General features: G+C 40.2%; 1 protein-coding gene across 1 annotated transcript in view; it reads left to right on the plus strand.

Moving 5' to 3' along the window:
* The first annotated feature begins 485 nt into the window (after positions 1–485).
* Positions 486–13,372, plus strand: part of GRIN3A (glutamate ionotropic receptor NMDA type subunit 3A) — a 157,507-nt gene continuing 144,620 nt past the window's right edge. Inside the window, exon 1 of the mRNA XM_004580939.4 lies at positions 486–1,598. Coding sequence (XP_004580996.2) covers positions 900–1,598 — 699 coding nt within the window. The 5' untranslated portion in view covers positions 486–899. The remainder of the gene's footprint in view (positions 1,599–13,372) is intronic.

A 13,372-nucleotide genomic window follows, 5' to 3' on the forward strand; every position in this document is an offset into this window, starting at 1 on the left:
TCCCAATTCTGAATTCTCTGCTGCTCACACCCTTTGCCCTCTGGGTCTCTGAGAATTTCGCAAAGTACTCCCAGCCTTGGAGCGCAGCGACTTTCGAGGGCGCGGGACGGGGAAACCAGCAGCTGCACCATCAGTGGGCGTTTAGCGCAGCCAAGCGACAGGCTGGTGCCAGGGCTCGGCAACAGGGAGGCGCCCGGCTGAGGCGGGGAGAACTTTGGCGCTCAGAGCAGAACCACCCTTTGCTGGCCAGTCGTGTCGCTCCAGAGAGGAAGCAAGCGCGGTGGTGGCTGGCGCACAGAGAACGCTGAAGAAGGGAAGGAAGCTGCGAGGGCAAAAGAAAAATGAGGCCAGCTCTGGGAAAGCCCGCGAGAAGGGGGACGGCGGCAGAGACCCGCGGCTTGGGCGCCTTTTCGGCACCCCAGGCGTGAACGCCCTCTCCAACACAGCCCCAGGAAACAAGCGGGTCTCGCCTGGGCAGCAAAGGCAAAGAAGCCAAGGAGAGCGTTGCTCCTCTATCACCGTTGCCCTCCTTGGAAATCAGGCTGCCTCTGAGCGCAGCCACCGCGTCGCGGGGCCGGACGCAGTGCCCGAGGCGCCCTGCAGATGGGGTGGGCAGGGAATCAGTGTCCCAGGCGCCGGTGACAGGCGCTGGCCCGCCCGTCAGCCCCGCTCGGCTCAGACACCGGGCGGGCAGAGGATGCGACGCGGCGGGACCCGAGAACCCAGGACGCGCTAAGCTCCAACTTCTATGGCCCAGAGATCGCTCCAGCTCCTGGGACCGCTTCACTGCGTCGAGTGAAGCTGCGTGCGGGACGTGGAGGCGCAGACCTTAGGCGGCGGCTGCTCAGGGGAGAGCCGGGCGCAGGAGGGGGCGTGCTTTCTCTCTCCGGATCTCAGTAATGAGGAGACTGAGTTTGTGGTGGCTGCTGAGCAGGGTCTGTCTGCTGCTGCCGCCGCCCTGCGCACTGGTACTGGCCGGGGTGCCCGGCTCCTCCTCGCACCCGCAGCCCTGCCAGATCCTCAAGCGCATCGGGCACGCGGTGAGGGTGGGCGCGGTGCACTTGCAGCCCTGGACAACAGCCCCCAGTGCAACCAGCCGCGCTCCGGACGGCAGCCGGGCAGGTTCCCAGAGGCATGAGCCAGAGCCAGGGACTTGGCGGCCCCCAGCGCCCTCACCGGGTGCGCGCTGGCTGGGAAGTGCCCTGCATGGCCGGGGGCGACAGGGCACCCGGAAGCCAGAGGAGGGTACCGGAGCTGAGACCCTGTGGCCACGGGATGCACTTCTATTTGCCGTGGACAACCTGAACCGAGTGGATGGGCTGTTGCCCTACAATCTGTCTCTGGAAGTGGTGATGGCCATCGAGGCCGGCCTGGGAGATTTGCCACTTTTGCCCTTCTCATCCCCCAGCTCACCCTGGAGCAGTGACCCCTTCTCCTTTCTTCAGAGTGTGTGCCACACCGTGGTGGTGCAAGGGGTGTCGGCACTACTGGCCTTCCCCCAGAGCCAGGGCGAGATGATGGAGCTTGACTTGGTCAGCTCAGTTCTGCACATTCCAGTGATCAGCATCGTGCGCCACGAGTTTCCGCGGGAGAGTCAGGTGAGAGGAGTCTGGTGCGTGCATGGGAGATGGACATTCCTGGGGCTGGAACCAAGGGGTGGGAGTGGGAGTACGGGCGAGAGGCAAATGGGAGCTAGGCGAAGTCCATAGGATCTGGTGCTTTATGACTTTGCTATTGTTTGAGGACTGGGACCGCCCAAGAGTGATAAGCACAAATGAAATAAAACATTTTAAGTGCAGACCGACGTAAAATGCGAGTAGAGAGAATATAGGGTAGGGGGAGAACTAGTCGTTTTGTGATTAGCTGGGAGAAATCTCCTGGAAGACAGTCAGAGGAAGAAGTCAAGGTTCAGGACCTTGGAGAGCGTCCGAGATTTCTGATGACTGGGCTGGGAGTATGGGATTCCTGACTGCTAGTCTGACACTCCCAGGAGGAGCTCCAGGAGCACGTGGCAGAAAAGCCGTGTCTGCTGTTTGACTTCTCCGGAAGGTGTGTCTCAGCCTTACACGATGGTGTCAGGAAGACAGTACTTCCCGGAATTTCATTGAGGAAACAGAAAATCTGCAACGAATACAGAATCAATAGATACAGAATGGTTAGTGAGTCTTGGGTCTTGGAAAGCATTAAAAATATCATCAGATATCCTAAACACGGACTGAGAGACTGGTTTGGGAGTTGTTTCTTTGTCCCCACCTTCCATGTGGTGTGGTTGCAGGGGCTGGCATGCACTTGTGGTTTCTTCTCCCACTATCTGATAATAAAGGAGTAGGAATTGGCTGATTTAGATTCTAATAGGCATTATTTAAAGTGCATTTTTAAGTGCATTTTCAGAATAAGCTATTTATGAACTTCACTGTTGACAAATAATAATATATGTATTTCATAAGAGAATAGAATTTTATAAATAGAATTTTGTGCATTTTACAAAATACTTTTATTATATCAAATGCCATTGCAATGTATTTATGAGGCAAATTTGAAGTAATTGATATTCACCCCATTTTAAAGATCAGAAACTAAGGAAACTTCTAAGGTTTGATTAATGTGGGTCAGTGCACCAGTAAAATTCCAGGATCTGAAGCATTTCTGACTCAAGATCATTTTCCATCTACCCTGTCAGCTAAAGGAAAAATGTGAATCTCCTTTTCCACTTTTAGTATATATATGAAAATTTAAAAAAATGAAAATTAATGAAGGCCATCTACAATTGAAGACTTTGATAAAATCTATGCCAAAAGTATCAATTGAGTACTAAGGATTTCTTTTTGTAGGAAAATCAATCTCACATTTTTAATCCTACCAAGGGCAGGTACAAACCACATTCAGTAGTTGTCCACAAGATTCCTCTTCAGTGATGAGAAATAGAGATTTAACTTGCATGGTACAGGCTAATTAACATTTGTGTGAAATATTTCTGTTGCCTGACTCTGGATGACAGTAGGCAGTAGAGAGGAAGGCATGGTGAACACTGGTCCACAATGCTGCCAATGACTATAAGTCTGATATACATGAAATTGCCTATAGAGGGTACATCATTATTAACAAATAAGCAGAATCAGATGTAATGAAATACCAGAACCCATATCACTGCTTCTCATTATTGCTTCTCTATTACCTAATAACTTCATAAATTACCAGTAGTCATCTCCAGCTCCAGATTCCTTTCCATCTGTAGATTGTTTGGCAAAAGTCATTAATCACACGAATTTCCTACCCAAATGAGTATTCCTTAGTTAGAATGTTTGTGTTCCATGATGGGTGTGTGCAGTATATAGTTCACTACTAAAAGAGGGCCAGAAAACCCATGAAGCAGCTTCCAAACACAGTAAGCATCAGAGCTTTAAGACTGCTGGGGAAGTGAAGTCCTCCAGGGACAACCCTTGTAAGACAACAATAAAACAAACACTCTGCCAAGTGCATTTATTTTTGTATTTCAACTCAGAAACTATTCTAAATCACCGTTGTCATTGTTATTTTTATGGTACACACCTTGAAGGGGAGAAGGTATTGTATTAACATAGACCTAGTTTGTTCAATGAGCACAGTTTATTTCACTTTTCTTTTGTGCTTTAAATTCAAATACATCTACTTTGTCTTTCTTATTTATGTGCTTCAAGTTCTATTCAATCATATTGTACATTAAAAAGTCCTACTAAATGTCAAGTGGCTATAATATGTAATTTTAAGATACGACCATAATCTGCTTTCAGCAAAATTAATAACCAATCTTTCCCTTACTTCTTTTGAAAAATGAATCTTTCTCTAATACATCCATGATTTTAAAAAATACTTGATACATATAAAAGGATGTCATATTAAGTAAAATTGACAACTTAGCCACTCTCCTCCCCATCTGCTCCCTCAGTTACCTTCTTGCTTAGACCAGAGCCTGAATAAAGTGTTCTGGATGAAATAGGGTTACCCACACAATCAAGTAAAATAATATTTTGCCTCTTTTTCAAACAAATAAATGTGTCTTTAGAACAGGAGTAACAACACCTGTTTTTCCTCACTTTCTTGTAGGCTGCTGATTTCTCTTATATGAAGATTTTAGTGAATAGGTAATAGCATTGGCACCATTCATGATTCTTGAATGGGGCATGCACTGAGATGATCAACCCCCTGAGAAAAGCATCATAGATTTAATTCAATATTCTAATCATTTAAATCAGAAACAGAATACATCACCAGACAAATTCATTCAAGTGAGTTAAATAACTGCTTTCGGATAAATAAATGAGTGGTATCGATAAAACTTAATGTAGCTTTACATGTAAGGATGAGATCAAATGTATTCCCATCCAAAAAATCTAATTTCAGTATGACACTCAAACTCTTACTTAATGCTGACTCACTTATTAACATCATCACTTTGTAACTCCAACACTTTTTCCTATAGCATTCCATTAATGTTTCTGTATATGAGTCTTGCTTCATTTTTTGAAGTTACAATAAGTTTCTATAATCATTCTCTCTCTCTCTTCTCTTCTCTTCTCTTCACACATTACCTTTTCTCTCTGTATGTGTGGGTTTTTCAAGATTAATTCTTTAAAATTTACCTACTGAGGTAACAGAAAAATACTTTGTTTCTAAAATAGAGTTCATACTAGTTTCATGTTGGTTCCATTAAATAGAGTCGATGAAGTAATGATTGGCTTAGATCCAAACCCATAAAACTCAAGTGACTGCACTTTCAACTCTCGTTGAATGAACCAACCATAATTGTGCCAGTTTCATGAGTCATGTGTGTTAATTAATATGTTCTTACTACCATGCAAATAAAAGTGTTAAGTGGGTCATTTTCTCTGACAACATAGGGCTAAGTACTAAAGCTTATTTGTAAGAATTTGGTTAGCACAGCATTACTTATGCATCATAGAGAGGGCAGAACAATTATATCACAAAATAACTTAGATGTCTCAGGAGGAAACCAATAAAGGACACTTACTGTTCAAACATCTGATCTCGATGGTATTGACTTCCCTTGACTTTCTCTCTCTTCTCTAGGGGAAATGTATTCTTCTGCAATTCACTATAAATGGCAGAGAAGAACACCTAATTGTCACTGACTTAAAGATAAATGATTTGAAATTAAATGTCAAGTGATGCAGAACTCTTCTTAGTAGTGATATTGTACATGTGCCTTTTGAAGAGCGGAAACTTGGGAATCTTTTGGAAGTTGTTTTTTTGTCAAATCTGATTTATTTACACTATGTATTTTTCTAGATGAGCTAAGCAGAAGATACTGGCAGACATCATTTATTGGACAGTTAGTCTGTCTTACCCACATTGTGCTTACCACAAGAGTACTCTTGAAAGAATAAATCCGTTCTCAATCTACTTGGCCATTACACCTTGGAGTCAATTTATGATCCAATCATATGAACTAACCAAAAGCCAATTAGGTTGCCTAATTCCTTAGTGTTTTATCTTCTGCTATTATAGAAGTCACCACAGATTTTGCACTGTTAGATTTTACTTTATGAATATCCAGTTTGATTCCAATCACAATGATTAAAAAAGCACAAGGTGACAAAATATATAAAATATTGGTCAAAAGATTTCTAGTCTACCTCTGCATCTTTCTGACTGGCCATGTCATTTAGGGCAAGTGATTCTTTCTGTGAATATTTATACCTAGCAATCAAAAACAAAACAAAACTGATCACTAGAAAGGAATCATGGCTGCCTAAGAAAATGAGAAATTCCATTATACTGTTTCTATACCAAGGGCATCTTAAAAAAATAGGGCCCAGTGCAGTAGCCTATTAGCTAAAATCCTCACCTTGCCTGCACCAGGATCCCATGTTGGTATCGATTCTAATCCCAGCAGCCCCGCTTCCCATCCAGCTGCCTACCTATGGCCTGGGAAAACAGTCGAGGATGGCCCAAAGCCTTGGGACCCTGCACCCATGTGGGAGACCTATAAAAAGCTCCTGGCTCCTGGCTTCAGATTGGCTCAGCTCCGGCTATTGTGGCCACTTGGGGAGTGAATCATTGGATGGAAGATCTCTATCTCTCCTTCTCTCTGCATATCTAACTTTCCAATAAAAATAAGTAAATCTTTAAAAAAGAAACAGACTTATTTATTTTATTTGAGTTACAGAGAAAGGGCAAGAGACCCACAGAGAGAGAGAGAGCTTCTGTCCACTGGTTCACTTTGCAAATGACTGCAGTGGCCAGAGCTGGACCAGTCTGAAACTGGGAGTCAACTCCTTATCTGATCATGGAAGGTAACAACCTGTCATTGCTCAGAGCAAATAACCGTGTGGGACTCCAACAGGAAGGAGTTACTCTCTTTTTAAAATTACTGTATGTTAAAGATGAGATTTCTCATGTGCTTTCTCCTGCCTACTCACTGTCACACACATGTATACGATTGGGTCAAGGACAAAGAATGTCCTACAGAATTTGACATATTGCTTTTTGAACAAGTGCATCAATAACGAAATAATGAAAATCCTTAAATCACTAATTTTTTTACGATCTCTCTTCTATACGATAGTGGGAGAGAACAGCAATGGAGGAAAATATGAGATTAAAAATAAGTCAATCTTGTTCCTTTTTGCTCTTCTTCCCTCAACCCAACACCTCAGCCAGATATTCAGATTTGTTTTTGAATATGTATGAATCATGCATGTAATAGCTTTTTTAAATTACAAACTTCCTATGAAGAAAAGATTTTTATTTCAGCTTCTAGTTTTAACTTGTAGGTTCAAGTCAAAAATCAGGCAGTCCTATAGATTTAGTATCTGGTGATGGCCTTCCTCCTGGCAGAATCCCAAAGCAGTACTGAGCATCCTATTACATGAGAAAGTGTGGATCTGTCTATGGCCTTTCTCATATGACCATCATGATCACATCATGGAGCTACATCCTAGTAGCCTAATCCTTTGGAATCACTTCCACAAATTCACATTTCTAATTCCATAATTGGGTTACAGTTTTGTCTTCTTTATATCACTAACAGATAACTTTGGGGACCAAGTTGTGGGATACTCAAATTAATATTCAAACCACAGTAATGTACTTTGAGGAGAGACTGTCAACTTGTTTGATCTCCAGCATTGAGGGGATCTTGTATTTGTCACTTAGAGGCTGATACATTTTTTAGAAAGATTTATTTAGTTACTTGGAAGACATAGCTTTGGAAAGAAAGACACACATAATATAAGACTTCTCATTGCTGAATCACTCCCCCAAAGGCTGCAATGGCCAAAGCTGGGTTGATCTGAAGTCAGAAGCCTAAAGCTTCTTCTGGGTCTCCCATGTGGGTTTAGGGGCCCAGCGACTTGGACCATCTTACACTACTTCTCCCAGGCACATTAGCAGGGAGCTGGATTGAAAGCGGAGCAGCAAGGACTCAAACTAACAACTATACGAAATGCCTGTGGTACAGGCAGCAGCTTTAACTGATACACCACAACATAGCTCCTGAAAGTTGGTCTCTTACTATCTAGTGATGGTCTGGAAATGAAGATGAATCTTCAAGTATCAGAGTAGTAAAGAATTAACCAGCATAATTCCTTTTTAGTCAAACCTCATTATGTGTTACTATTATTCACTTGAAGCATAGATATTTAAAAAGTGTACTTAGGTAGAATTTGTGCTTCCCAGTGTTTTTTTTCTTCATTAAAGCATATGCATAATTCTCCTAGCTGCCCTCTAAGATGGATAACAGTGTATAAATACCATATAGATAAATATAAAGACCTGTTAATTGTAAAAAGCGAGAAATCATCATGAAATAAAAGAAGATGAAGGACGAACCTAGTGGTCAAGATGCGTCATTGTATCTGAGTGACTAATTCCCAGGTTCAGCTCCTGATTCCAGCTGAGGCAGTGCTGATGGCTTGAGTAACTGGTTCCCAACACACAATGGGAAAGCTAGATTTCATTTACAGCCCCATGCATCAGCCATTATCCAGACCACCAGTTAGTGTGGCATTTGGAAAGTTAATTGGAGGATAAATAGGATATTTTTTCTCTCTGTTTCTGTCTCTCATATCTCTATCTCTCTTTGTCTATCTTTCCATGGCATAGGCCCATATTTTTTCCACCATTTCACATGCTATCTACATAATGAAAGATAAAAGTTGTTACCCTTATTGTTTCTTCATCTATACTTTCAGTATAGAAAAGATCATTTACAAAAGAGATAAATTATAGAGCATGTTTAAATTTATCAAAGTCCTTTCTTATCTACTTTATACTCATGAATATTTTGTGAGTTAGGCTGAGCAAATATTATCTCCCTTACAATGCAAATGGAAAAAAATGAGACACTAGTAACATATGGATGAAGAAAACACAACATGGGAGCTAAAGGACTGCTTTTGAAAAGAACAATTGTTTGAATCTCAGCTCTGCAAGTTCCAAGGCATCTAATCTTGAAAATAAGCTAAATGTCTCAATGTTTCATTGTAATAACATGAATATCACACGAGTTTATAAAAGACATCATGTTTTTATTGTTGAGTAAAGTGCCTAGAGCATAGTACAGTCTCATGATGACAAGTGATCGTGTAAGTACAAAATGTTCATATGGCAAGATTAATATAAAACTAGTCAGTATATAAACTCAAGTGTCCAAGTGTGTTCTCCGCAGGGTTTTTCTACATATATATTCAGTATGAATGTGATATTCAGGCATAGGGCATCCAACTCTAATAAACCATCCCTGCAGAAAAATGAAGCAATCGGTTACTTGGAAATCTTAGAGTTCTGGTACACAGAAGAGCACACACAGCTTGAAAATTGGCCTGTAATGAAGTAAAATGTGAGTTTCAGTTTTAACTAGTTGCTTCTCTACAGAGGTTCAGGATGATAAACACTATGGAGCATTACATCAGAAGTTAAGAATGATGCTGAGGCTTATTAGATGGTACTAATAAGAACTCACAGATTTGTGTGTGACATTTCCTAATTCAAGATCTTGACCTCTGCCATTTTCTAGCTGGATAAATAAAAGAAGGGAGTAACAGAAGACATGAAGGATGAGAGGCATGGGTCTGAGGAGTTACATTTGGTCATTTAGCAGGTTAATGGCAGTCCTCCAAATATCCCTGTGTCTGAAATCTCAGAATCTGCGAGTGTATTATCTACCACAGACTTGGAAAATGAGATTAAACATTTTAAGATGGGAAGGTTGTCTTGGATTGTGCAAGTGGACACACAGGAATTCTTAACAAAATGGTGTGGGAATCACAGTCAACAGAGCAAGGAATGTGACGTTGGAAGACAGGAAGCAGCGAACGGAGGGACGAACAATAAGTGAAGTAATATGGACAGCCACTAGAGACTAATACAAGTAGGAAAACATTTATTTCTCTTAAAGTGTTCAAAAAAATACAGACCTGCCAATGCCTTGATTTTAAACCAGAGAAAACTAACTACAAACCGCGACCTCCAATCTTAAGAGAGTGAATTGATGTTGCTTCAAAACACTTAGTTCATATTATTTGTAACAATAACAATATGAAATCAATACATTTGTACATACACACTTAGGGAGGTGGCTGAAAAGGAGATGGAAGGTGAGCCAGCCTACTGGATTCTAAGAAGGCACATTCTATTTCAATTCACATATGTTGCAGTAGAAGAAAAAATTAAAGAGTTTTAATCTTGGTTCCTCTTTCCCAGATAAATGAATCTCCTTCTGCTATCAAAGACCAATTAATGTTGTGGATTTTTGTTAGGAAAAAAAAAACAGTTTTTACCTTGACATGAATCAAAAGTTCAGAATTTCATCCTTCTTGTACTATCTTTATCTGAATTAATATAACTAGTGGAAGTTTACATTAATCCAAAATTTTAAAATATAGCATCGCTGTTATATCTATAGAAAAGGAACACCAAGAAAGAAAACTCTTTTGTTTTATTGAATACTGTTTCAAAACCTCTTATAATGAAATAGCTTATTTTCAACTTGCGTTATAGTCAGAGAATTCATGCACCACTAAATAACGTTCAACATATAAAGTAAAAAGATCATAAATCAGCAAGAATATAGGAAAGGATATAAATAGTAACCAAATGACAAGATGGCAAGTTCTCTCCTATACAGTAAATTTTAAGATAGTCACAGGTCATAAAAGCTATAATAGTATATAATTCTTAACAAATTGGGAAATAGGCAAAACGAATCTTTACAAAACACCATATTTGCACTTATAGATACAGTCATTTGTCTTTTTGATTTTGTTTTCTGATCTATTTTTCATTTTTGCTCCCTCGTATAAGAGCAATAATTGTCTTTCTGTGTCTGATTATAACAGTTATGTGCAAGCATTACCACCACATGCATGTCTATACAGAGCACCAAGAAACACTTTAATATATTTTATTGTCTCAAGGATACTTGTCTAAAAGTTCAGAAATAGTGGGGTACAATTGTCTGTGTGGACAATGGCACCAGAAAGTAATAAAGAGTAAAAAGAAATCAATTTCTATAAAAAGTTTTGAAAGCTTAGATTTGACATGGCCTTTTAAGCTTGAGTATTCGGAGTTGATGATATTTCTAACACTGAAATTTTTTCTTTGTGTGTTTCCTTGTGGTTTTCCATTACTCTGTAAATTGCTGAAGCTGTAATCATTCCAAGGAAGAGTCCAACCTGTATCTTTCAAGACATTAACTCACTGAATCTTCATGCTATACAAACCACTCATTAAAAGTATTAGTGGTTTTTCTTGCTTATTTGTTTGTAGTGAAGACCTCAACTAGAAGCCAAGCAAGAGTTAGGATAATGCTTTCCAGATTTAAAATAAATATATATCCACAGGTGAATTTACATGCTCATCATTTCAAATCACAAGCTTACTTAATCAAATCTCAATCTTTCTATTATGTGACACTATTTGTTTTGACTCAACCAGAGGCTCTTAAAACTAAATTCCACTGGGGGTCCAGCACAATAGCATAGCAGCTAAAGTCCTTGCCTTGAACGTGCCAGGATCCCTTATAGGCACTGGTTCTAATCCTAGTGGCCTCACTTCCCATCGAGCTCCCTGCTTGTGGAAAGCAGTTGATATCGGCCCAATGTGGAAGACCTGGAAGAGGCTCCGGGCTCCTGGCTTCGGATCAGCTCAGCTCCGGATGTTGTGCCAACTTGGGGTTGAGTCATTGTGCAAATCTTTCTCTCTGTCTCTCCTCCTCTTTGTATATCTGCCTTTCCAATACAAATGATTAAATCTTTTAAAATAAATAAATAAATTCCGCTGGGGCTGATATATTGGCTTAACAGGTTATTCTTCCACCTGCCAGAGTTGGCATCCCTTATTAGCACTGTTTCTAGTCCCGGCTGATTCATTTGCGATTCAGTTCTGTTTATGGCCTGGGAAAGTAGAGGAAGATGGCTAACGTCCTTGGTTCCCTGAACCCACGGCTGTGAGAAGGGACCTGGAAGAAGCCCCTGGCTCTTAGCTTCAAACCCACTCAGCTTAGGCCATGCATTGTGAATATAATAGGAGCAGATACAGATACAGAATCATGCAGGGATATTACTGTGTTGGTGCTATAGGAACGGTTAATCTGAGTCTCATAACACAGTAGGTTGTACATATTAAGAAATGTTTCAAGGTGTTATGGGAAAGTGAATGACAGATTCCTAGCTGACTCCAGCGAGCGACTACCTGGTTGCAGGCACAGAGTGCCACCTAGTGATCGCTAAGATATAGACTTAAATAGGAGCATGAGAAGAATACCTCATAAAACCACAAAGGACTCCAAGGAGCCATTAATTTTTTTCCTGGTCTTTTGACTGTGAGTTGCCAAGTTAATTCATTAAAGAGAAAACCTTCTTCTATCTTCTACTAAGAAAAATATTCAAACTTTTCTGGTGTTCCACCCACATATACATAATTGCAGCTATAAACCATAAAGTAAGATATCAAAACATACGTCAAGAAGTTGGGCCAAAAACATGAAGTACTCTTACTAACTTTAAAAATGTGAACTGGTTCAAGTTTTTAGTAGCTATATTTTACAGCACTTTGATTCATAATTCCAAATGAAACGATGTAGCTATTTATTTTGTTAAGCATAACATATGTTCCTTTTATTTCTGCTTATAAAAACTATGTTCCAAATAGACAATTCTAAAAGTTAGTTAATAAAATATAATAAAACTAAAATCACACATACATCCACAGCCCAAAACTATAGAAATAGGTGTGGTATAAACACAGTCATGCTCTTTCTTGAATTTCTTTTTAGTTTATTGACATATTATAAATAAATTCCTATGTCATCAACATTTTCTTCATTCTTTTTAATGGATACATGGATTGCTTTTGAATGAATTATTTAACACCTTATTTACACAAATCCCATAATTTAAAACATATAAATAACATATAAAACATATAAAACATATAAATAACACAGTCACTAAAGGGACATTGCCAGATTTATCTCCTTTGACATGATTTTAAATTTTTATTTATTTAATTATTTAAAAGGCAGACATACAGAAATAGAAAGGGACATACAGACAAACAGATTCCGTTCATTTGTTCACTCCTCAAATGCCTGTAATAGCAGGGGCTGAGCTAGGTCAAAGCCAGGAACTCAATTCGGATCTCTTAGGTGGTTTGCAGGAATCCAGCTGCTTTAACCATCAACATCTCCCAGATGGTGCATAACAGGAAACTAAAATCATCAGGGAGGGGGTGAAGCTCAAACCCAGGCACACAATACGGAGTGCAGGCACACAAGTCGTGTCTTCACCACTAGCCAAACGCTATCATCATCCTGAGCATTATTGGAGTTGCTTCTGCTGTTGAACACTCTACTTGGATTCTATGACACTGTCGTGGTTTTCCTTCCTTTTTCCCTTTTCCTCCTTTGTATAAATTAGGCTTCTTGTCTTTTACACCCTATACTAAGAACTATAGTGTTGTGTTTTCCAATACAATAATCTCTATGCATAATACTGAAGTTTAAATCAATATAAATTACATAAAGCCAGAGGCAGGCATTGTGGAAAAGTGGACCAAGCTGCTTCCTGAATCGCCCATAACCCATGTAGGAGTGCTTACTCCACCTCTGATGCAGCTTCCTGCTGATGTACCTGGCAGGCAGCATACGGCCATCAAGTGCTTGAGTCCCTCTCATCCTTGTTACAGGGTCTAGGCTTTGGCCTATTTCAGCACTGATTTTTGTAGTTATTTAGAATGAGTTAGCGATGAAAGATCTTTATTTGTTCTCCTCTCTCTCTCACACACACATGCACTTTCTTACCCTCTCATTCACTTTCTCAACCTTTCAAATAAACTAACAGCAAAAGGACTCTTCCTCGGGCACACACACCAC

The sequence above is a fragment of the Ochotona princeps genome, chromosome 14 (genome assembly GCF_030435755.1).
Source record: "Ochotona princeps isolate mOchPri1 chromosome 14, mOchPri1.hap1, whole genome shotgun sequence".
NCBI lineage: Eukaryota > Metazoa > Chordata > Mammalia > Lagomorpha > Ochotonidae > Ochotona > Ochotona princeps.